The sequence below is a fragment of the Mytilus galloprovincialis genome, chromosome 9, assembly GCF_965363235.1.
Source record: "Mytilus galloprovincialis chromosome 9, xbMytGall1.hap1.1, whole genome shotgun sequence".
NCBI classification, from domain to species: Eukaryota; Metazoa; Mollusca; class Bivalvia; order Mytilida; family Mytilidae; genus Mytilus; species Mytilus galloprovincialis.
Genome location: NC_134846.1, coordinates 27984542 through 28010488, shown reverse-complemented (window position 1 = coordinate 28010488; position 25947 = coordinate 27984542). Strand labels below are relative to the sequence as shown.

Genomic DNA, 25947 nt, shown 5'->3' with positions numbered 1-25947 from the left:
TTCTTCAAAATCACGACTGGTCATACAGTCAAAAAATCTGAAATCGCTTCTAGAATACAGTCAGTTCTAGACTGATCGTACAGTAATTTATTTTGGGATCCTCAAAGAAAACATATTTTTTAAGGGAAATACGAATATTCTACTTAAATACGAAAAGAATATTGAAACAGTATATATTTAACTGTAAACTGGTGCAAATATTTGCAATAAAAGATTATTTGCTTTGTACTACGAGAGCAAAATTGTCCATCGATTTCACTTTTTTCTACCAAGTTGATGTGATGCACACGTATATTTTATATTCTAATGAATGTTTTTGTTACAGTTACTCATATTTACGATGCTATATATACCTTGAAGATGTTCAAAGCACTTTGTAGATATAGGAGTAAACAAATGATGAGAAAAGTTACCGTAGGCAAAACCGTCCTGTTAGCCAGTTGGAAATCATCGCTTCGAAAATCGCGACTTCCGGATAGCGTACAGAATAGTATCTACACTGTGTATAATAAAACTATCCTTTTGGCTAGACAAAAACCATCAATCTTTTGATTCTTAAACCTTCACCCTAGCCACACAAACACATACACACATAGTCGATGCCTAATGCAAAAGTTCTGTTCTGTTCATACTATCGTTACAAAATTTAAGAAATTCGTATTTCTTTATATCCTCTACTGTAAAATCCCTACCTGCTTAGGAATTTGAATAATTGTGGTCATTACACGCAGATCTGAGAGTACACAAAATTACTGGAAGCTAGTTGTATGATTTTTAAACATCCAGTGTCAAATGTTTATGCAAGTTCAGGACAAAAAAAAACTTTCAATAAATACAACAGGGAGCTAGGTCCTGTAATAGGTGTCGTCCAGGACGAAGGTCTGGAAATTTGAAAATGCCATGCATTGGAAAACGAGGGATTATTGGATAGGAGCAGAAATTTTGCCTTTCAGAAGACCAACTACGAACTCTTCAAAAAGTGGCATTCTCTCTACAACTAAGCATCGGATTTATAATGGTCCCATTCTGCCCAGGCGTGACTGCGTATTTATACATCCTGCACAGCCTTACGGACGACCAACATTGGCAAGTCGGGTGAAGACAAAGTGGAAAGCTAGTTGAAAACTAACAACAACTAATTAAAAACCGAATGTGTCTAAGTTGAGGTTCATTCAAGTTTTTGTTGATAGAAGTATGATCTGAACCAAAGTTCTAGTTTATAGACACTCTTTCCGAACGGATTAAGGCAGTGAGGTCGTTGATACAAACCAGAATTAAGAAACTGAATGGGTCTATCAATGCCCATGCTACGTCAATCTTTAAAGACCCAAATGTTGCAAAACACCTATCCTACCTCCATGACAAATATGTTGTTGTCCCCGCAGATAAAGCCCCAAACAACATCGTTTTTGTGTGTAAAACTCATTACATTAACTGCTTGATAAACGAATTAGGTATTGACAATTCACTTGGAAACTCAACATATGCCCTCACGACACATACCAAAGAGGAAATCCTGGATAATCATAGGTCTGTTCTGTGTTCCTTTGGAATTTCAACCAAAGATGAATAACTGGATCTTCCATCACTGTATTGGATACCTAAACTACATAAGTGTCCTTACAAACAACGGTATATTGCTGGATCTTCCAAGTGCTCCTCGAAACCTCTTTCTAAATTAATAACATCTATTTTATCAGCAATCAAAGACGGGCTTCAAAGTTATTGTGAAACTGCCTATTCTAGAGGGGGAGTGAATCAGATGTGGATACTTAAAAATTCCAAAGATCTTTAAGAGTACATACAATCTAACTCTCTTTCATCTTGTAACAGTATTAAAACATTTGACTTTTCTACTCTTTACACAAGTATTCCACATTCCAAACTAAGAGACAAATTGAAAGAGTTGGTATTGTTTTGTTTCATAAAAAAGAATGGCCAACGTAGATACAAGTATCTTGTCTTAGGGAGGGATAAATCCTACTTTGTAAAGGACCACTCTGATTCAAACAAAAAATTCTCTGAAACTGATATTATCAAGATGCTTGATTTCTTGATTGACAACATATTTGTTACGTTCGGAGGACTTGTTTTTCAAGACTGTCGGCATTCCACTGGGAACAAACTGTACCCCTGTACTTGCCGACTTGTTTCTTTATTATTATGAGGCCGACTTCATGCAGGAACTTCTTAGGAAGAAAGATAAGAAGTTAGCAATATCCTTTAACTCTACTTTCCGCTATATAGATGATGTTCTTTCACTAAATAATTCAAAATTTGGTGACTATGTGTAATGCATCTATCCCATCGAGATAGAGATAAAGGATACCACAGATACACTTAAGTCGGCCTCATATCTTGACTTACATCTAGAAATTGACAATGAGGGTCGGTTGAAAACAAAACTTTACGACAAAAGAGATGATTTCAGCTTTACAATTGTGAACTTTCAATTTCTAAGTAGCAACATCCCAGCAGCACCTGCATACGGGGTATATATCTCCCAATTGATACGATATTCCCGTGCTTGCATTTCCTATCATTATTTTCTTGTTAGAGGGTTGCTGCTCACAAGGAAGCTATTAAACCAAGAGTTCCAAATGGTGAAGTTCAAAATCATCATCCCTTCGTAAATTTAACGGACGCCATCACGAGTTAGTTGACCGTTATGGAATAACCGTTTCACAAATGATATCGGATATGTTCCTTACGTCGTAAGTACAATCCCCTTCCCTTTCATAAATGTGACCTACCGAATTAGACTATTTACCGGATTTGTTATCAAATAAGCAACACGACGGGTGCCACATGTGGAGCAGGATCTGCTTACCCTTCCGGAGCACCTGAGATCACCCCTAGTTTTTTGGTGGGGTTCGTGTTGTTTATTCTTTAGTTTTCTATGTTGTGTCATGTGTGCTGTTTTTTGTTTGTCTTTTTCATTTTTAGCGATGGCGTTGTCAGTTTGTTTTAGATTTATGAGTTTGACTGTCCCTTTGGTATCTTTCGTCGCACTTTTATAGTATCTATATACTTGGTAAAATCATAAAAACAATGAATTCTATACAATATTCCATTCACTAAGAACGAGAGGCTAGTGTACACATGACATTCGATAATCAAAGAGTTTTGACAACTTCACTGGTGTTCATCTACAGATGTTTCGTTTAAAAAAAAAAATTGGAAAAATTATGTGTAGGCACGTGCCTAAAGTGCTTAACGGCAGCTACGCCCCTGTAATAATTAGATCAGCGTTTGGGTTGGTAATTTACAGTACTAGTTTATCAAATCATGAGTCAATGCTTCAGTGTTGGGGTTAGTATTTTTACAGTACTAGTTTATCAGATCAGCTGTTAAGGCTTCAGTGTTGGGGTTAGTAATTTACGGTACTAGTTTATCAGATCAGATGTTAAGGCTTCAGTGTTGGGGTTAGTAATTTACAGTACTAGTTAATCAGATAAGGAGTCAATGCTTCAGTGCTTTATGTGCCTGTGCGCGTCATCCCTACAATAGCTTCCATTTCTACGATTGTGGAAATGAACTGGCGTAATGGGGAGATAATTTTGACGAAGTAGAACCCTGACTGTATATTTTAATTTAAGAAAATGTCATTTATGATTTTCAGGTTTATTGATACTATAAGAAACAGCCTGTGAAGACAAAAGGCTGTAATGAGATGGGTGTATTCATAAAACGGACTAAAAAAAGAAATTTTATCATACTCCAGAAAAATAGCATAGTATAATTTACTTATTGGTATCTGACCCAGTTTGCATAATACTTGATGTCTGCTTATATTTTTTATTACAGATAACAGACCAGCAAGTGTATAATTTATACGATGTTTAATACGTTGATTACGTTTTTTTTTTTTCGTTTACCATGAGACCTATTATTTTGTAGGCTAAGTCGTTTACACTGTATCAACAATATTATATTAATGACATCGATCGAAGTTTTAGATATGTTCCCCTGTCCTAATATTTTGTCATTGAGACCGAGAGGATAAGCTGTTTGAAGTCTTTTTATCCAAAATAATTCGCGAACTTTAGTTTCAGTTATATCTAATCGGTTTATTTTTCCTCTCGATTGTTGTTTCATTGACGTATTATCAAAAATAATTTACACATGTCATGCCTGATAAACAAACAAGATGATCATAGTTTTCATGCTCCCGTTTTGCCGGGGAAATTTGGTAAATTATATAGGAATCACTGACTGAAGCATGACTGGAGCCCCCCGGCTTTTTTTTTTTAGGTCAGTCAGTCTGAGGCTCAGAGCTCCCCTTATAAAAAGTTCTTGATCCGCCACTGTATTGGAGGTGTCTGTACTGTAGGCAAATTGAAGCTACTCATCGAACTACGTACCTCTTTTTTCTCACCTTTTTTACCGTGGTATTATGATAAAAGATCATAATAAAGGTTAAATTAACCAATTTTAAAAGTGTCTCGTGGAATTTAAATATTTTAGATTATTTTTTGAAAGTTAGTTTCAAATTTTTAAAGGATCATATACAATATGACGTATTTAAATAAAGGTGTTATCAATACATGTCCCATTGTTCTCAAAAATAATTCTCAGGCTAACATTCCCATCATTCCCATGTAACATTCCAAACGATTGCTGTCACATGATCAGTCATGTGATAGCCTTGGTAAAATTAGATATCCATCAGAATTTCCTACGAGCATGCCACGTTGTTTATTTTATTATACACATCTGTTCGTTATGTTTAATTGGAATTTAAAGACGATAATTTGCATATAAATGGATAATTGAAATATAGACCTAAAATGCATGAAACGGAGGATTTAATGGACGAAGCAGACGAAAACCAGGATTGGTACCAAAATGGTAGGTTCAACTTCAGCATCAATGTGTCATTCCACATTAACATATCTTATCGTGTGTTTGCACTTGTAATAATCCATCTCTTTAATGGCAAATTATGAAAATTGTTTATACATTTATTTTTGAATTTGAAACTATGTCACTGTTTTAGGGTCATATACTATCTTGCTGATTACAATGTAAATAAAGAGTACTGTACAATGTAAATAATAGATATTTGATACAGTTATGAATATTTATTCAATTTTAAAAAAGAATTTCTGCATTTATGATCATTTATATGTTCTTAACTTAAGGGTCTACACGATCTTACAAGTGTTTTACATGTTCTTGTCACAAAATAATTGTCTCGAGATAAATGTTAATGATGGCAACCCGTTATTCATTGATAACGTCTGTCAATGTCTGCAGTGTCAGAACTAGCATACAAGGTTTGTTTACTATTTTGAGAAATGGCTAAAGATGGTGATTTGCTGGCTAGTATAGTTTATTGCTATAAATAGTTTAATGCTTTATCCTTGCATGATAGTAAGGCACCTTAGTTCTTCTTTCATTCATGTCATTCATTTGTCGTATGTGTTGACATTTTAAGGGTTTTTTTTTTTTAAAGATGGTTACTTCAAATATTTCTTTTATTCATGTGATAATATATAAGATAACTTACGAAGTAAAACATAAAATATAAAATGGCTGTGTCAAGCTTAATAATATAATTTTAGTTAGTACACAAACAAGGAGGTTATATTAATTATCGTCTTTCGTCATCTCTCCTTCTCATATAAATTCCTTCAATCACATGATAAACTATTCACATGGAACATTTTCGATACCATCCTGGGGGTGGGTGGGGGATAAAGGGAATAAAAAGGGGGGCATGGGAAAAGAAGGCCTTGAAAAACCACCATGTCACCTCCTTAGATACAACGAACTTTCTTACTTGATGTCATTATTGAAATGACGTCTGTTGTATGAAAGTGTAACCATTGTAAAAAAAACAATGGTTAGATAAGGACGATTGTGAGAACTAGAATAAACAGACAGTGACCATGTTGACAGATAAATGATTATGTACCACAAAATTTTAATTTTTTAAAAGGGCAGTATTTCGATTGCTGCAGACCATAGCTCATTGGTCTTATGTATTTGTGATATTTTAACATGTTAGGATCGTCATGTTGTATGGCTTGTATGTTTCAGTAGCTGGGGCATTAGGATTCACAAATCGTATGTAGACGATAGCACTGAACTAGTTGTGACCTTGATGCAAAAAGTAAACTATGATTACAAAAATACTGAACTCCGAGGAAAATTCAAGACGGAAAGTCTCTAATCAAATGGCAAAATCAAATGATAAAACACATCAAACGAATGGACAATATCTGTCATATTCCTGACTTGGTACAGGCATTTTCAAATGTAGAAAATGGTGGATTGAACCTGGTTTTATAGTGCTATAAAAAGAAAATTTGGTATGATTGCCAATGAAACAATTGTCCACAAGAGACCAAAATGACACAGAAAATAACAACTATAGGTCACCTAACACGGCCTAAACCTCTGACTTGTATGACAGTCACAACAAATTCCATTATATTAACAACGATGCGTAAACAAAACAGATATAATATGTAAAACTGATAAAATAGGAGTACAGCAGTCATCACCGTGTCACAATCTCAATTAGAACAAAAACAAATATATTTTGGGAAACCGTTAAATTCATAAGAAACGAGTCACCGGTGAAAAATAATGTTCTTCCAATTCTTGAACCAATGCATACAAACATCGTTAACTTAGTCTTCTGTGCATGAATTTATCATTTTTTTCGTGTAGATTTCGTATTATCGTCAATTTTTTTTCTTCAATCGGTCAGTGTTGTTGTGAAAATATGGCAGGTAATTATTTAAAGTTCGTGTTTTGAAGCCGAAGTTTAACGATTGTCACCTGTTTGTCAACAATCGACAAAAAATCAACAAAAAAGCATGGCAATTGAGCACGTGTTTATTAACAATTCAGATAATAGTTTACTTTTAAGGACTGTGACATCCATGCGTATTGTGATCACCGGATTTTTACGAGATGGATCACAATGAGGTCACTTTGCATACGGAAAAATGTCGGGGGAATTGCTTCCTTTCCAGGAAGCAATGAAAATAAAGTAAACTTCTTCTAAATATGAATAAATTAAAGAATTTTCTTCAGAAAAAAAGTATATGTACATAAGTTTTATAATGAAAACTATCCATTGAGTTATAAAAAAACATATGCATTATTTTTTTTTATTTAAGGTTTCTTATGACCAGGAACATATATATTACTGTTCCCAGTTATGACTAAGTTCGAAATATGTCCAATTAATTTTTATTACAATTAAATGCACAGTTATAATACTATACGAGGTTGTTGGCATAGTAACACAGTACATAATACATTTCAAGAAAATTAAAAATATCTTGACGTAATATACATGTATATAGCAAACAGATGTTGAGTCCACTCGTCTCGATAGTGACCGTGTATGACTTTTTAAGAAGGCACTGGCTACGGTTACATGGAAATGTAACAATAATAAAAATATTATTGTTACATTGGAGACTAAACTTTGCTTTTGATTATCAATTTGCGTCAAGTTATAAAGCTGTATGAAATGTATGTCTTGATATTGTTTCCGTTTCGTTTAAAACGCATCCCGAGTTTTATTTTTTTTTCCGTGACCATAAAGGTGTCATACCACCAATTACTCCCTCAAATTTAGAACATATGTGAAAGTAGGCCTACTCGGACAAAAAAAAGTGCATTTAATGTCATTGTTCACCTAAACTAACAAACAAATTTGCAGAAATGAAAGTTTTGTTGAAAGAGAAATATATTAAGACCATTTTGAGCCAAAATTTACCTGTCTATGAGTTTGCATTAAAAATTGAGGATTAATGCGCTCCATAGTATACTAATTTAAGATTTCCAGAAAACCAGGGGTTATTTTTAGTGGTACCTCTTTTCGGAAGCTCTCTGCTTTCTTATATGATTTTGAATGTATGTTGAAAATTGGCATGCAGAAAGGTGACACCTGTACAATTCAGGATATACCTAGTTTCTATGAAGTTAAACTTAAGGTAAAATATTTAGAAAGCTGTGAAAATTGCAAAATTTGGTTGAACAGATAGGGACTTTTAATTGGTGGTATGACACCTTTAAGCAAAATGCGGTGAAACATCAAAATCAGAAAACAATTGTTTTTTTTTTGTCTTAACTGATCATTTGAGATAATAGTAGCCACATTTCAATCTTTTTGGGGGCAAAATGTCACATATTGCAAATTTAGAGCCTAAAACTTGAGTTTGTCCTATTTTTAGCTTTTCCCATCCTGACAATATGCTTTTATATAAAAAATGTCCTAAATAATGTTATAAATGCACAGAAAGTTATTCTGTGGTGTTAAACATTGAAACATAAGTTGTTTACTACCTCCAAAAAAATTTTGTCATGCAGATTAAATGAAATTATTTGATTTTTACCCCTTATAGCATTGCGTCATACTATATACTTGGCAGATAGCATAGCCTAATGTAAGCATTGCAGAAACTCACAAAAGCACCATTTATTATTCCAAATGAAAATTTTATATCTTAAATTTTATTAACTGATGTAAATAAACACAGTTAAATGACCATGACTGCACTTTTGATCAATTTGTAGTACTTTACTGACACCAGATGAAAAAAAGGGGGGTCAATATTCCTTGACACTTCAATACCTTGGATTTTTTACTAAATTCATTGCAGAAATTGTTGGAAGTCTTTCATAAAGTAGAACAAACAAGAAAAAATCAGTAAACAATGATCTTGATATTGAAAGTTTATGTTCCTGTAGCCCAAAATGAAATTTTCAAGTATTTTCTATCAAAGTCATACATTACAGTCAGTTTAAATTGAGCTGTGAAATTTTTATTATAAGTCGCATACAAATTGACTAAGGATTAAGAATAAAGCAAAATAAAAGATTTCTAATCAACTTTTTTGTCTCTTTAGGTGTCATACCACCAATTACTCCCTCAAATTTAGAACGTATGTGAAAGTAGGCCTACTCGGACAAAAAAAAGTGCATTTGATGTCATTGTTCACCTAAACTAACAAACAAATTTGCAGAAATGAAAGTTTTGTTGAAAGAGAAATATATTAAGACCATTTTGAGCCAAAATTTACCTGTCTATGAGTTTGCATTAAAAATTGAGGATTAATGCGCTCCATAGTATACTAATTTAAGATTTCCAGAAAACCAGGGGTTATTTTTAGTGGTACCTTTTGGAAGCTCTCTGCTTTCTTATATGATTTTGAATGTATGTTGAAAATTGGCATGCAGAAAGGTGACAGCTGTACAATTCAGGATATACCTAGTTTCTATGAAGTTAAACTTAAGGTAAAATATTTAGAAAGCTGTGAAAATTGCAAAATTTGGTTGAACAGATAGGGACTTTTAATTGGTGGTATGACACCTAAACAAAATTGGTATAATGACAGTAATAAGAGTAGGTGTGCAGTTAGATACTTTAAAAAAGTGAAACCATTGAACTATATTTTTCGCCTTTGACAGTCACACTCCTAATCTTGAGTAGTATCTTTAAGAACATCAAAACCATAAAATACGTAGTAAACTATTCAAGTTGTACACCATTTGTTGAATAATAATATTTTATTATTATCAGTATTAAATTACAAGTATTGTTTAGTACATATGAAAGAATGAAGCAATACAACTATAGAAGATTTAAGTTTAATCAATGTAGCGTACATTGCTGTTTTTCATGTAACAATAACGTAATGTAACCGTAGCCTCAGTAATTATTGTTACATTTGTAATTAATCGGTTCCTCACCCAACTTTGCATTCCGGCAATTAGTCTCCAATGTAACAATAATATTTTTATTATTGTTACATTTCCATGTAACCGTAGCCAGTGCCTTTTAAGAAATGGAAAACTGACCTTAAAACGATTGAATACGTATTCTGTAGAAAAGCAATCATATAGACAATTACAAACAGACATTTACGAACATTAGGTATGATTGTATATCACAGTTTATATTATTGACCAGTGCTAATAGGTGGTCAATAACACATGCACGTAATATTATTACATTACATGTACTATTCCTTAGGCTTTACCATAATATCCTGTGTTCTGATTGATTCCGCACCTTAATGACGGCGATATGTCAGACCATGGTCAGACTGAAATTATGTTAGCAAATGAATTCAATATTCACAGTCACTCAATCTATCGCGTGTGCAGTTCTTCTCCTCCCTTTTCCTTGGTGTGTCACACTTTCGCGATGATCTTGTATAACTCAAGTTTCTCATCTAACTAAATTTTGAAAATATTTCTAAACTTATTTGTTTCAAATGTTACATCGTTTATTTTTCTCACCAGCACTGAACAAGATAAATACCTAAACTCTCAATGTAAATGAATAGGTTATCATAAATATTCACAATAATAATCAAAGCGCTGTAAGCACTGTAGGCAGTTAACCAAAAACCAAGGCGAACATAATATGATAATTATAAAAACTGTGGCAATGTTGCTTCAATTTTTTTTTTAAAGATTTAAAAGAACAAACATTAAACATTCATATATAATTGTACATTTATGTTCATTTAATGAATTAATCATTAAGGCAAATAATTCATATTTTATCAAGGTTTTCAATAACAACGTATATATCAAGTATATTCTTTTTTCATGGTCATGAGTCTCGAGTCAGCAGTGGTACAAATTCGCAATGATTGCAGTTCTTCTAGTTGATCGTAATTGTTCGTATTAGCTGACTGTTAGTATTTCAAGTTGACTTTAGTACGAGCTTGTAAAAGTATGAATGGACTTGCTTTCATGGAAAGAAAACTGAGTTTGTGTTCTACAGTGCAAAAGTTATGAGACACAAATCAGACAAATGTTTACTACTACATGGATCAATAGTGAGGTCTGACTGACCTGTCCATAGTAAATGTAAATGACTCCCACCTTCAACCCAAGTCCATGATGTCTAAGTTTGGAATAAAATGACAGGTGTTATGTCTAGCAAAGTGATATGCATATGTGACGCCTATGAGATTGACCTTGTATGTCATTCAATCTTTTTGAAATGACAAACAGGAATGAATATGGTTTAGGAGTTGGTATCTCAATCTTTTACAAGTTCTCAAAACACAAACAAGAGGGTGTGACTGACCCTAGGGACTACCCCTATTTTTCATTTGATTTTTTATATTTTCCCATACATGAATATATATGGTTTAGGGGTGGGGGGCCCCAGTGACTTCCCCTATATTTCATTTGATTTGTTCCTTTGTCCCATACATGAAAATATATGGTTTAATTTAAGGTTAGGATCTCGACTGTTTCCAATTTCTCAAACAACAGGAGGGGTGGGTGACCACAGGGACTTCCCCTATATTTTATTTGATTTGTTATTTAGTCCCATACATGAGTATATATGGTTACGTGGTGAGGATCTCAACTGTTTCCAAGTTCTCAAACATGAGGGTGCAGTGACCCTAGGGACTCCCCTATAATTCATTTGATTTGTTGTATTGTCCAATACATGAATATATATGGTTAATGGAGGGGATCTCAACCGTTTTCAAATTCTCAAACAGGAAGGGGTAGAGTGGCCCCATGAACTCCACCTATATTTCATATGATTTGTTATATTGTCCCATACATGAATATATATGGTTTAGGGTTGGGGATCTCGACCGTTTCCAAGTTCTCAAACAGGAGGGGTGGGATGACCCACAGGGACTCCCACAGGGACTCCCCCTATATTTCATTTGATTTATTATATTGTCCCATACATGAATATATATGGTTTAGGGGTGGTGATCTCGACTGTTTCAAAGTTCCAAAACAGGAGTGGTGGGGTGACCCCAGGGACTCCCCCTGTATTTCATTTGATTGGTTATATTGTCCCATACATAAAAAAAATATGGTTGAGGGGTGAGGATCTCGACTGTTCCCAAGTTCTGAAGCAGGAGGTGGTGGATGACCCTAGGAACTTCACCTATATTTCATTTGATTAGTTATATAGTCCCATACATGAATGTATATGGTTGAGAGGTTGGGATCTCCTCCGTTTCAAAGTTATCAAACAGGAGGGGGTAGAGTGCCCAAAAGGACTCCACATACATATAATTTGCTTACATTCAGGTATCATATAATCTAGTTGCACTATACGTGTAAAATAAGAAACTTCCAGCTATTTTAACTGACCCATCAAAATTGAGAAAAAAATACCCATTTAGTAATATGTTTACACTTTAAAAGCATCTAACTTGCTTTACCAACATTTATTACTGATAAAGAAAATTTATACTGTCACCAGGACCATATATATTGTTAGATATACTGTTCCCAGCTGTCACAAAGACTCACATTGTATTGGATTTTGACATTAAAATTTGTCAAAAAGTAATTTTGAGTTTCCTATGGATACCTATGGATCTTCAGAACGCTGGCACTGTTGCACCATTATATTCTGCTCTACTTCATCATCAGTGTATTTAATTGTACGTTTCTCACATTTTCAGTACAAAATATTTTCTGTTTTTTCATTCTTTTACATATATCTTTTGGTTTTCAATTCTAGTGTTTATATTTATTTACCATGCAAAGATGTATTTTGTCATCTGTCTGATTTTTTTAAAAGTTCAAAGATCGCAAAAATCCGGAATTACCCATATCCGCTTACGGAATCGGATCCGATATTAGAATTTTCTTCTCATGTCAGCCATTTTGTTTTCAATGTTGTTTTTGTCAGATACAATTTTACTCGAATTTACACATTATTTGTCGGCGATTTTCTGTATAAAGCTAGCGGTTGAACAAAATAAACATCGCTGTCATGAATAATAATGCTAAAAACAAGTTTTGAGATCGTTTATTAGGAGGCTTTGGTAAAAAGGTTTGCAAAGTTATTTTTTTATTTCCTCTCAAGTCGTGCATGTCGAGCGTAGCTAGTAACCATGCAAGTCGAAAGTCCGACTGCAAAAGTGGAAGTTAGCAGACCTCGGACAACCGCTAATTGAACACCTGCCTCCAAATTGAAAAGATACAAAAATTTCGTCTTATAATTTAAAATTGCCGCCAACAGCATGAACAATGGAACTTATTTTAAGACTACTGACGTAGTTGACTACGTATTGACGACAAACAATATTCCTACGACTTTTGCCATTTGGGAAATCTAAACTACTTGTCTTTAGAAATTTTCGGCGATTAAACATTTCATACATTTGTTCTTTGACAGCTTAACCAAAATCTCAGGGGATAATAAACTACATAAAATTTCCTAATGTGCCCTACTTCCTACATGTATGTGCAACTTCAAAACTTTTGGATAAATCGACGATCATTTCAGGTTTTTCTGATCATATTTTTTGTAATTCAGAATTAAAAGTATGAAAAAAACTGTCCAATTAGTTATGAATAACATAACATCCAGCTAGATAATAACAATGGCACATATTTCAGCATTTATTGGGTAGAACACAAATCTAGTGTGCTCTCATAAGGCAGCTTAACTGCCTAAAAATGGTGAAAAGTATCTGATATTTGCTGGTTTAATTTAAAATTACATTATTCAAACTTCAGTTTGTCTCGTACCAGGTGTATTCTTAATTTCAAGTTATTATACCTTTAGAGCTACTAAACGTTTTCTAATACTATGTTACGGTTGGCAAAAGACTTCCTCGCGGCTATCCGAAGTAAGTCACTTTGCCAAATATAAAATTTATCTGGGTTGTTGTAATCATTCCAAACCAGTAGAGAATTTCAGGATTTTTCTTTAACCGTTATTTCCAAGGAATGATTAATTATGACAAATACTTGTCAATTTATCACATTTTCTTTATGCATCGTCAATTTTATCACATTTTCTTTGTTCATTCATCACCAGTGAAACAAGTCTGTCTCCTATTTTATTGATATTAAAAGTTTTTTTAACCTATTGTGTAACTGTAAAAGGATGTGGAAAATATGATCCATTTATATTAGATCAGGGAGGTTGATTAGATCTACTTTCAGTTTCAAGTTATGTCAATTTTGATCACACTCCGCCTTCTATGCATATGTTCATTGAAACATTTTCATATTTTTACCATGGACCACAAGCAATTGGTCAATGTATATAATATTTATGATGTCTTTACAAAACATTTTGAGGACTTGGGAACACCGGATTTAATATCATTAAGGTAGATGTTTTTTATTAAAGACGATGTTTATGGTATCACGGTAATCTGTTTGGATGAAAATACTTGGGATTTTAAATACCAGCAGAATCTAACTGATTGATACAACGGAAATTGAACTTCCATATCTTGTTAGTTTAAACATGGAAGTATTATTGTCAATATAATACTTCCATGGTTTAAACATATTTATTTATGGTGGTTTGCAACTTATATTAATCCCTTTCCACTTTGCGGGTGCGAGTGCTGCCTTGTAGCGGCATTAGCCTACCCCCTAAGGGGGAGGGGCATACCTTTTGGTGTTAACCCGTTCTTGCCATTTTCATGATGTTGTTAACTGTTATCTGAGATCAATTTAAGCTGTTACCTGTTTTCAACCCACTTTGTTAACTGTTATCATCATTTTTGCATTTTTTGTTAACTGTTTTTGCCTAAATTGAGGTGTTGTTAACATGTTAACGGACCCCCTATTGCCCCCCTCCTTTAACGTGCAAGAGATATGGCTCCCTCTTAAACGGGTCAGCCATTTATCGTCCCCTTCCGACGGACTAGCATCGTTTCATCAAGACCCGATACTCGCAAATGGTGTCAAGGGAGAGCCGACAATTCAGTCCCTGAAATTTTCATCCCGGAACGGGAATCGAACCAGGAACCTTCGTGTTAGTAATCCGATGCCCTAACCACTACACCACATCTCTTGGTGTTAACTCAACGTCAAGTCGCAAATATTACATACATTTTAAATGAGAAAACATTTTACTATACATTAAACAATTATAGAAACTGCATTTATTAAAAAAAATGTTTGTGGTTCATCGGATTGAGAGAAAAATAAGACTGTTATACGCATTAAAGATAAGAACGAACGTTGGATAAGGACAGACATTGTGTCTCGGTTGAAATAGGCCACATACGGCCTATATAAAGGGTTGTTGCAAGGCTGGTTCTTCAATATACAATTACAGAGAGTGCATGTGCCAATGAAGAAGTAAACTCTCTTTATCGGGTATCGGATTTGTAGCCAGAATTCCAATCGGATGTTGTTAACGTATTTATACATCCTTCACAGATCTGAGCATAGCCATACCGACACTTTTTCAGCATGAGTCATTCTGCCGAATAATGCAAAGTCCAATCATGAAGTACAATATTGATAATACAGTACCATGGAAGTTTAATATTGTCAATATAATACTTCCATGATAGTACTTACATGGTCCTTGATTTCAAAGCTATGTGCACAATGATTGATTATTTTTTTGTAGGTCCGTAGCGGAGGGGCATTTAAAATTTTAACCCTTCAATGTCCGTACGTCCCAAAGTTGGTTTTCGTTGTCTCAACGAAAGTTTGCATCAACCAAATGTTATGAAAATTATACCAAATGCTAACAAGAATGAATTTTGGTGGCGTCGCTTTTACTGAACAGATTTTCTAGATGTATGTCTCTTAATTGCAATTGAAATATTGCTGAATTTTTCATGTTCTTTCTCCAATTTAATTATTTAAAGGCACGGTAAGTCTCTATCAAATGATATGAAACTTACGCACAATGCTTTTTTAAAAGTAGCAAAACGCAGATCAAGTACCAATTTTGGTAGCCTCACTTTTACCATTCTAGGGCCCCTTTATAACGTTATAAGCAAACAGGGTCGTTATATGTGTCCGGGCATGTACACATTCTCCATTTATTTTTAATTTTTAACTAAATAAATGCCCACTTCCTCTCAGTTTTGACAAGGATATCGTTCACCTATGGCTACATGTCTTTTCGTCTTTTGCATGATTAACAGGGGCGAATCCAGGATTTTGTAAAGGGGGGCGAAGATTATAAATGTCGCCGAGCGAAGCGAGGCGAAAAATTTTTGGGACCTTTTTTCGGCTAAAAACATAAAATAAGTGTAATATGCACAATTTAAACGGTTCCTGGCTTGGGGCATGTATATTTTATAGTTGCTGTATTAAAAGTGTAAGGGTTGGACATTTTTTTATGGACATGGACATTCGATGAAATTTACAATACGACCAACACGAGTTAAAAAAGACAAACAAGCAGTTTTTATCAAAATGTTTGATTGATATCTGTTTCACCCAACATAACTTAGAGAACGGAAGTGAGGGGTTCCAAATCCCCCAAAGATTACGAAAGTGTCTGAAATGACAACGAATTTAGACTGATGGTCGACAAATGGAGACATAAAGGTCACACCCAGTAGGCAGGTTACAAAGTATTCAATATATATAAGTCCGGCGAAACAGACATTCAAGTCAGACACGCAAACCCCGGCCCCAAAAAAACTACGCCCGTTTTTTTCATCATGTTCATTTCATGCTAAATAATTTTGTTGGAAATTTTCGTTTTTAATAGCAAAAAACTGGACAAGACTATTGTTTTTAATCCAGATACGGTTCAGAATTTTTGTTTAAGGCAAGAATCAGAGTCAATTTTTCTCTCTCAAATATCTAAGACTGTCTCCTCAAATCAAATGGTTCGTACCTGAGACTTGAAATTCTTATAGAGCTTATACTAAAATAGAGAATGGAAATGGGGAATGTGTCAAAGAGACAACAACCCGACCACAAAAAAACAACAGCAGAAGGTCACGAACAGGTGTTCAATGTAGCGAGAAATTTCCGCACCTGGAGGCGTCCTTCAGCTGGTCCCTTTAATAACAAATATAGTTCAGTGATAATGAACGCCATACTAATTTCCAAATTGTACACAAGAAACTAAAAATAAAATAATACAAGACTTACAAAGTCTAGAGGCTCCTGACTTGGAACAAGCGCAAAAATGAGGCGGGGTGACAGGGGTTCTTTATTCAATTTGTTATTTATAAAATAAGCTGGTGCATTTGGGGTTAAACATGTTTTCGTAGGTAAATAATATTGTGGAATTTCTTTTTCTTGAGGGTGCAATAGTCTATAGAGTATTTACTATTACTTTCTGTTTGGTGGAATAGTGAAATAGAAGTCAATACGTTCTTGCTCAATCCTGTGTTGCTTTGAAGGTTTCCTGATTGTCATGACATCCTCAGCCTAAGCAATGTTTATTACTGTAATTTTAATTTCAAAATGACCGTCGTGTGCCGTTTTTTCAACGCACTGGTCAACTCCACCATAGCAAATCACATGACTTTGACAATCAGTAAATACCACCGAAAAATATCTTTATATTAAGTAAAGAATTGTCGTATAAAAATTAAATACTCGGGAAATGGCAAAGTTCACGAAGTCAAGTCTGATAAAATAATTTTACAAAAAAAAAAAAAAAAAAGTCCGAGCAAAGGGGGGGGCGTACGCCCTCTACGCCCCCCCCTGAATCCGCCACTGATTAACACATCAGGGTGAATACAGATACACATTTTGTTCATCAAAATGTTATTTTCTGGCTGTACTGGTCAGCCTTGAATATGACCTTAATGACCGACTAATCTATAAATATCTCTTGTCTATAACACCAATAACGAATTTTCTATCGCACCTACAACATTCTTGTACCATGTAAAATCGTATTTTATCGTGTTCACTAATTTCTACTCATGTCTGTTCGATCAAACATTATAACAAGCCGTATAAGATATATTGTTGTACGAATAATCTTCGTGTTAGAAAGCTCACATCAAATACTGTTTAAAGTTTAACATTGGTGGATCCAGGGGGTGGGGTGGGGGTCCGGGGGTTGCAACCCCCCTTTTTTGGCCGATCAATGCATTTGAATGGGGACATATAGTTGGACCCCCCCTCACCCCCTTTGTCCTGGGTTGAGAACCACCCTTTTTAAAATGGCTGGATCCGCCCCTGTTTATATAGCAATGTACATTTGAATTTGTATAATATATATATTGCGATACAATGCACACTATAACAGAAATTATGGCTCTAGGTTTATGAACTACAGATTTTCTACATTAAACAAGAAAGCAAATCTAGTTCAGAACTTTTTATCATAAATTGTAGCTAGAACCAGGAACTTAAATGTTGTTCCATTAGCAACAGAACACTTGATTTTGAAATTTTTAACCGTTCAAGACCGATTACCATGAATAATGACATTGATAGTCTTTCACGGAAAATTTTGAAACATTTATTTTAAGAGAGAATATATATATTCGTTCAGTGAATTTGATTTGCCTGTATATATATGATTTCCTCAGGAATTTTGACTGCGTCATCATAAAATCAATGAAATAGATATTGCACGTATGATTTTATTTGTCACTTAAAATTATATTGTATACATTTTAAAATGCCCATAGTTATTACCATTGTTTCCTCTAGCATTTATTTTGTTTTAATGAAGCCAATATTCACGCTGGCAGAAATCATAGATTGGATATTGATCCTTGGAACATGATTCCATTCGGTTAAGCTACTTCATGGGTATTGATCACATACGAGATGGGCTTGGTATGGAACGGTGATTGTTTTAATAATGTGATAAATGAATAACATTTATAGAAGTTTAGCTATAGTAACTTCTAATTTTAAATTGTCAGTTGTTTTTACACGATTCATGGACACCTGAGATCTGGAACTTAGCCCAGTTAAGATGGAGTGGTTAAGTTAATGGAACTATTGATTGACACACCTCTGCCATATGAAACAGATTTTTTTCCAGCAGATTAGCCTGAGCAGAAGTTAATCACATGTTACTGTAACTAAGGACGTATGTTAGTTATACGTCCTTGCTGTTACATATAACTTCTTGTCGTCTAGTTTTGGTACTTTTCAATATTGGATCTGCAAGTCAAGAATTAAGTCTTTATTAAAAATGCTGATACGCCCACCCACTCCTTATATTGAATACAAAGCATACTTAGTTTGCAAATATTTGCGAGTCATGTATGCGAATATTTAAGACGTTCTAGACGATTCGCATTATTTTGTGGATCCTAAATAAAACTTAATCATTAATTTCCCGGCAATAAGTGTGAATCATGATTTCCCACTGATATAGATACCCAATTTAGACGCCGACTGTGATTCAGATTGAAGTCATGCAATTTTAAACGCCAGTTTACGGGCGTATTATGGGAAACTGTTGTCCATCCATCCGTCCGTCCGTCCGTCATCAATATGTCGGACATATAATTTTTATACGACCGCAAAAATTTTAATTTTTTGGTCGTATATTGCTATCACGTTGGCGTCGTCGTCGTTGTCCGAATACTTTTAGTTTTCGCACTCTAACTTTAGTAAAAGTGAATAGAAATCAATGAAATTTTAACACAAGGTTTATGACCACAAAAGGAAGGTTGGGATTGATTTTGGGAGTTTTGGTCCCAACATTTTAGGAATTAGGGGCCAAAAAGGGCCCAAATAAGCATTTTCTTGGTTTTCGCACTATAACTTTAGTTTAAGTGAATAGAAATCTATGAAATTTTGACACAAGGTTTATGACCACAAAAGGAAGGTTGGGTTTGATTTTGGGAGTTTTGGTCCTAACAGTTTAGGAATAAAGGGCCCAAAGGGTCCAAAATTGAACTTTATGTGATTTCATCAAAAATTGAATAATTGGGGTTCTTTGATATGCCGAGTCTAACTATGTATGTAGATTCTTAATTTTTGGTCCCGTTTTCAAATTGGTCTACATTAAGGTCCAAAGGGTCCAAAATTAAACTTAGTTTGATTTTAACAAAAATTGAATCCTTGGGGTTCTTTGATATGCTGAATTTAAAAATGTACTTAGATTTTTAATTATTGGCCTAGTTTTCAAGTTGGTCCAAATGGGGGTCCAAAATTAAACTTTGTTTGATTTCATCAAAAATTGAATAAATGGGTTCTTTGATATGCCAAATCTAACTGTGTATGTAGATTCTTAATTTTTGGTCCAGTTTTCAAATTGGTCTACATTAAGGTCCAAAGGGTCCAAAATTAAACTAAGTTTGATTTTAACAAAAATTGAATTCTTGGGCTTATTTGATATGCTTTATCTAAATATGTACTTTGAGTTTTGATTATGGGCCCAGTTTTCAAGTTGGTCCAAATCAGGATTCCATATCAAGTATTGTGCAATAGCAAGAAATTTTCAATTGCACAGTATTGCACAATAACAAGAAATATCTAATTGCACAATATTGTGCAATAGCAATTAATTTTCAATTGGAGTTATCTTTCTTTGTATAGAATAGTAGTTGATAATATATGTTGGAAATTTGCCAGACATGACTATGATGTCATTTTCTATTTTTATTTGCCAATAACTTTATGTAAATAACTTCATTGGAAATTTGCCAATATAAAATGTTGCTGATGAAGCTTTTCTTCCTTATCTTATCTAAAATGTTTTTAGATAATGTATGTTGGACATTTGCCAGACATGACTATGATGTCATTTTCTATTTTTATTTGCCAATAACTTTATGTAAATAACTTCATTGGAAATTTGCCAATATAAAATGTTGCTGATGAAGTTTTTTTTATTGTTTTATACAATAAACAATGTATATTCACTTTTACTACCAACCAATCTTTACCATTCAGTGATAACAAGCACTTTATTTTACATTTTAATATTTTAAGATGTATTTAAAAGAGTAGTTATTGTTGCAAACTCCATTAGAAATTTGAATTGATGTCAGTTTTGGAAAAAGGGAAACAGGGATGTGAAAAAAAGGGGGGGGGGTTAAATTTTTCTCATTTCAGATTTCATAAATAAAAAGAAAATTTCTTCAAACATTTTTTTGAGAGGATTAATATTCAACAGCATAGTGAATTGCTCAAAGGCAAAAAAAAACTTTTAAGTTCATTAGACCACATTCATTCTGTGTCAGAAACCTATGCTGTGTCAACTATTTAATTTTAGATTTAAAAAGTTTGAAGAAGAAATCTTTAATTGATTTGTAAAATCTTGACATTTGTTTTGTGTAAAAAAAAACCATGTAATGTCAAAAATTTGATCACAATCCAAATTCAGAGCTGTATCACGCTTGAATGTTTTGTCCATACTTGCCCCAACTGTTCAGGGTTCGACCTCTGCGGTCGTATAAAGCTGCGGAGCACCTGGTTTAGATTTGACGTGTCCGAGTTTTCGGGTTTTAAAAGATTTTAAAAGAAGGATTTTCCAATTTTTTTTTACAATTACTCAAAAACACTTTCACCAATTTGCAATTATTTCTTATCGTGATTAATTCAACACTATTTTGCCAAAGCCAGCAAAATAGCACTAAGGAGTCCACTTTGACGGAGCCAGTTAAATTGCACTGAATAGGCCAGGCTATTTTGATGAAGCCTGCAACCTGTAAAATAGCCCAGTGACCGTCTTAATAGAAATGATGACAAAAACTTTTTGTAAGTGTATATAACATGATATTTGATTAGTTTTAATTTTGGGGATGACCTTCAAGGAAACTTCTGGTTTATATATTGCAGACCTCCATCTTGCCGCAGAGCTTGGTAAGGCTTTACTTGAAACCAACAGAGAACTGGAAACACAGGCGATGCATTTACAACAGGTCAAACATGAACAAAGTCTGGAGATTGAGGTAAACAATATAGATCACCCATTCAAAATGAGACTAAAGGTCCAGTGGCCATTAATTCAGAATTCAGACATTACAGGGGCATTCCAACTCATCAATTTTACTTAAATTTTCATTTCATTTATAACACAATAATTACATTACACATGTTTCATTAAAATCCATAATTTTGATTAGCTGACAACAGACATGAGACGCTTGCATATAATAACGTTCATATTTTTGTATAAAATACATGGGCTATGGTTGCATTCAGGCGCGTAGAAACCCGTTCGCAAAAACGCAGTTGCGTACACATCGAAAATTTGACAAAAATAAAAATATGGTAAATCTAGTTAGAATAAAACTTAAGTAATAGAATTAATTATAGAGTGTTATAAAAATATGTTAATAGTCACTTTGTAACTATACTAGTCAACAAAAGAAACGATACACGACTTTGAAATAAAATTTATCAAAAAGTGTTACATATATAAAACAAAATGATATACACTATTTTAAAAAGCTTTCATTTGCAATGTATGCACATGTGATAATGAAAATCAAAACTTTTCGGAAAGTATCTAAATTCCGTGTAAACGATCATAGGTTGTAAATTAGTTTTGCGGAAAGTTGAATAAAAAATCGACACATAATTTTCTAAGTACTAAATAAAATTTCAAATTTGTTTAAAAATATTCAATATGCTAATCAAGTTATGTTCATGTTGTAACTAATGGGTTTAAATATTGTTTTTTTTAATTTTTGGGAAAAAAAGTGTTTTTTGAAATCTCAAAAATTGCAAAAAAATTTTTTTTATTTTCGTCTCAAATCAATGCTTTAGATATGAAAACAATACACAGTAAATTTGGAACCTTTCGGATTAGTTTTAAGATTGTTACCGCTTTTTGAATATCACTTTACACATACTGTCTATGGTAAATCAGTTGATAATGTATACATCTACATCTACATGGGTAATCCGTAAAGAGTCGGTTGACTCATCACACGAATGTATTAAAATCAAAGTTGTGTCATCCAAAATGTGCTCTTTTAAAATCATATGTACAGGTGCCAGTGCAGATAAAAACATGTGTGTGCTGATTTACGGATATCTGTGTGCTATGAGGTTGGTTTTGAATGCCTCATAGTCATCAATGTCCAATAAGCTAGGCGGTAGTTCATTCCAGTTTGTGATGGTTCTTACGAAGAAGCTATGTTTTCTTTGTTCAGAACTTGATCCTAATCTGACAAATCGTCGTTGATGGAACTGACGTGTCATTCTTGCTGGTGTCATCAAGTATTCTGGAATCGGAATAGCAATAAGTTGGTGGATTACTTTGTGAAACAGGAGTAAACGTGATGTTTTTCGTCTCTCCTGTAATTGTGGTAGTTTAAGGTCCTCTAATAAAGATGTTACTATGCCCGGGTCTCGAGAATACTCATGCCTGATGAATCTGGCTGCTCTCCTTTGGACCATTTCTAGCTGTTGTATGTGTTTTTGGAGATCCGGGTCCCAGACACTGCTAACATATTCTAGTGTTGGTCGTACAAGTGTTATATATGCCTGACGCTTTATATTCATTGGGCATTTACTAAGATTCCGCCGTATCAAACCTAAAGTTTTATTTGCCTTTGTAGTGATATTTCCGATGTGGTCATTCCATGATAAAGTGCTAGATAGCTCAACTCCTAGGTACGGATTGTGGTTGACTGTTCCAAGGATGTGTCCCTCCATTTCATATGGGTAGATTATTGGTTGTCGTCCTGTTGTTATACGTAATACAAAACATTTCGTTGGATTAAAAATCATTTGCCATTTTTTAGTCCAGTTAACCACAGTGGTCAGGTCCTGCTGGAGTTGAAGACAATGGCTCATTGATTGAACAGCTACGTAGATTAGGCTATCATCTGCAAATAATCTAATTGATGATTTAATGTCAATACCTATGTCGTTGATATACAAGAGGAACATTAACGGCCCAAGCACTGTGCCCTGTGGTACACCAGATTTTACATTTACAGATGATGATTCATCGCCGTCTACTAGTACTTTCTGCTGTCTAGTTGTTAACCAAGACTTCAGCCACCCGTGGATGTCTCCTCTGACTCCATAGTCTTCTAGTTTATGGAGGAGTCTGATGTGGGGTACGGTGTCAAAGGCTTTACTGAAGTCGAGTATCAATAATTAAGTCAGTTTGTTGTTTGGAATCTAAATACCTGCTTATTTCTTCAAATGTAATAATAAGCTGTGTTTCACATGATCTCTTTTGCCGAAATCCATGTTGGAAGTCTGCAAGGATCTTATAACATTCTAAGTGTTCCATGATGTGTTTAGAGATTATGTGCTCCATTGCTTTACACGGTACTGATGTAAGCGATACCGGTCTATAATTTACTGGTTTTGATCTATCTCCTTTCTTGAAAAGTGCTGTTATGTTTGCAGTAGTCCAATCGTGAGGGACTTGTTTTAGACATAATGATCTTTCAAATATATGTTTCAGATAAGGTGATATTTCATCAGCTGTTTCCTTTAATATTCTGCAAGATATTTTATCTGGACCACTAGCTTTATTGATATTTAGTTGTTTTAGTAGTTTTGCTATTCCCTTTTCTTCAATTTTGATGTCGTTAATCTTATTGATGGTACTAGGTCCCATGTTTGGAAAAGAAGCCATGTCTTCCTCTGTAAAAACAGACTGGAATTGGTTGTTAAGTGCTTCTGCTTTGGATGTATTGTCTTCCTTAATTTGTCCATCTACATTGAGTGTTGATACACCACTACTCTCCTGTTTTCTTGACTTTACATATCTCCAACTACATTTTAACGATTTCTCGTGGGGCCGAACTTTGCTTAACTAATGAACGAAGAAACTGTATGATTTTTAAAAACAAATTGATGGCAAACACTGTCTTTACCTTTAAATGAGAGGTTGGCATCATTAGTTGGAACTTCTGTTTTTAAAATTGTCGTTTTATGTAAATTTTGTAAAAAAAAAAAAATCGCGAAAAAACGTCACAAAAGCAAAAAAATATTTTTTTTTAAACGGATTTATATTTCCATAATGATTAAGTATTACTTCCTTCAATATTGGTCCAATGAACGGAAAACTTTATCTTTAATTTGAAAAAAAGTCTTGTATCGTTTCTTTTGTTGACTAGTATATATTCCGTTCCGGAAACTAGTTTTCTCTTTACATTTTCGGGACCAGTATCGCGATTGTGCTGCTGATGCAAACAATTAGAATTGCTGAGTTCTCTGGGTTTCAGAATACAAGAAGTGCGTCTACTGAGGCCCCTCATGGGGGGGGGGGGGGGGTCCTAGCAATCACATAATCACCATTTTTTTGCCAATATAATCACATAATCATTAAATATTTGCTTATCTTTAGTAATCAAATAATCATAAACTAAAAATACAGTCCTAGGTAATCAAATAATCATGAAATATTTGGCTTAATAATCAAATAATCATTAAAAAAACGGCCAAGTAATCACATAATCAAAAACCCCATGAGGGCCCTCTCTACTATGCCTCCTTACCCTGACATCTTTTCTGAAGATTTCAAAATGACTGATGAAATAAAACGTGATGTTCTATTCAGGGTAATGTTTTTGCAACCTATTCGCCGTTTTTTTTTACGATCAACGTGTTTTTTACTTTTTTTATTTTATGTTCGGTCGTGCAAGATGGGTGCCTAAATTCATTTAATTATACGTGTCTCGAGATTATTCTCCTTGTGCAAAATTAAAGTGCTTGTTTTCCTTGCTTTGTAAAAATAAAAGACTCGTTTTTGGACTTAGAAAGAGGGGGGGGCAAGGGATTTAACTGTTATGCTGTTATGGGGCATTTTAATTCTTTGTTATCTGTTATTCTGAAAATATATTTACTGTTAGCTGTTATTGTCTTATTCTTTGTTAGCCGTTATAGGACTATTATTTTTTGTTATCTGTTATTGTGAGAATCTTTTGGCTGTTAACTGTTATTGAAAATTGGAATGTTAGCATTTTGACAGCCAATCTTCCGTCGAAATTGAAAATAATTGAAAATTGTGATTTGAATGGATAAAAGTCTCATTGGCACGCTTACCGCATCTTCTTACAATGTATATCTATTGGGGCCTTTCTACCGGTAATATCGGGTGGCCCTGTTTTTGCAGAAGAATTTCAGTATTATACATCACATAAACATATAAAATCAATTGGATCCAGGACCATTCCAGTATATATTATTATTATCCTTTGTAATAAATTACATTGTCTGTGAACATGTAGCAGTTTGTACAAATTATAATTCACTTATTACTTGTACAATAACTTATAGTATGGATTTTGTTATAAAAAAGGCATTGGTACACCCTATAGACTTTTTTATTCAATGACCACATAATAA

General features: G+C 33.9%; 1 protein-coding gene across 1 annotated transcript in view; it reads left to right on the top strand.

The window, feature by feature from the left end:
* Positions 1-4638: 4638 nt before the first annotated feature.
* Positions 4639-25947, top strand: part of LOC143044726 (cerebellar degeneration-related protein 2-like) — a 32032-nt gene continuing 10723 nt past the window's right edge. The window contains exons 1-2 of the mRNA XM_076216831.1: positions 4639-4851; positions 21466-21578. Coding sequence (XP_076072946.1) covers positions 4791-4851; positions 21466-21578 — 174 coding nt within the window. The 5' untranslated portion in view covers positions 4639-4790. The remainder of the gene's footprint in view (positions 4852-21465; positions 21579-25947) is intronic.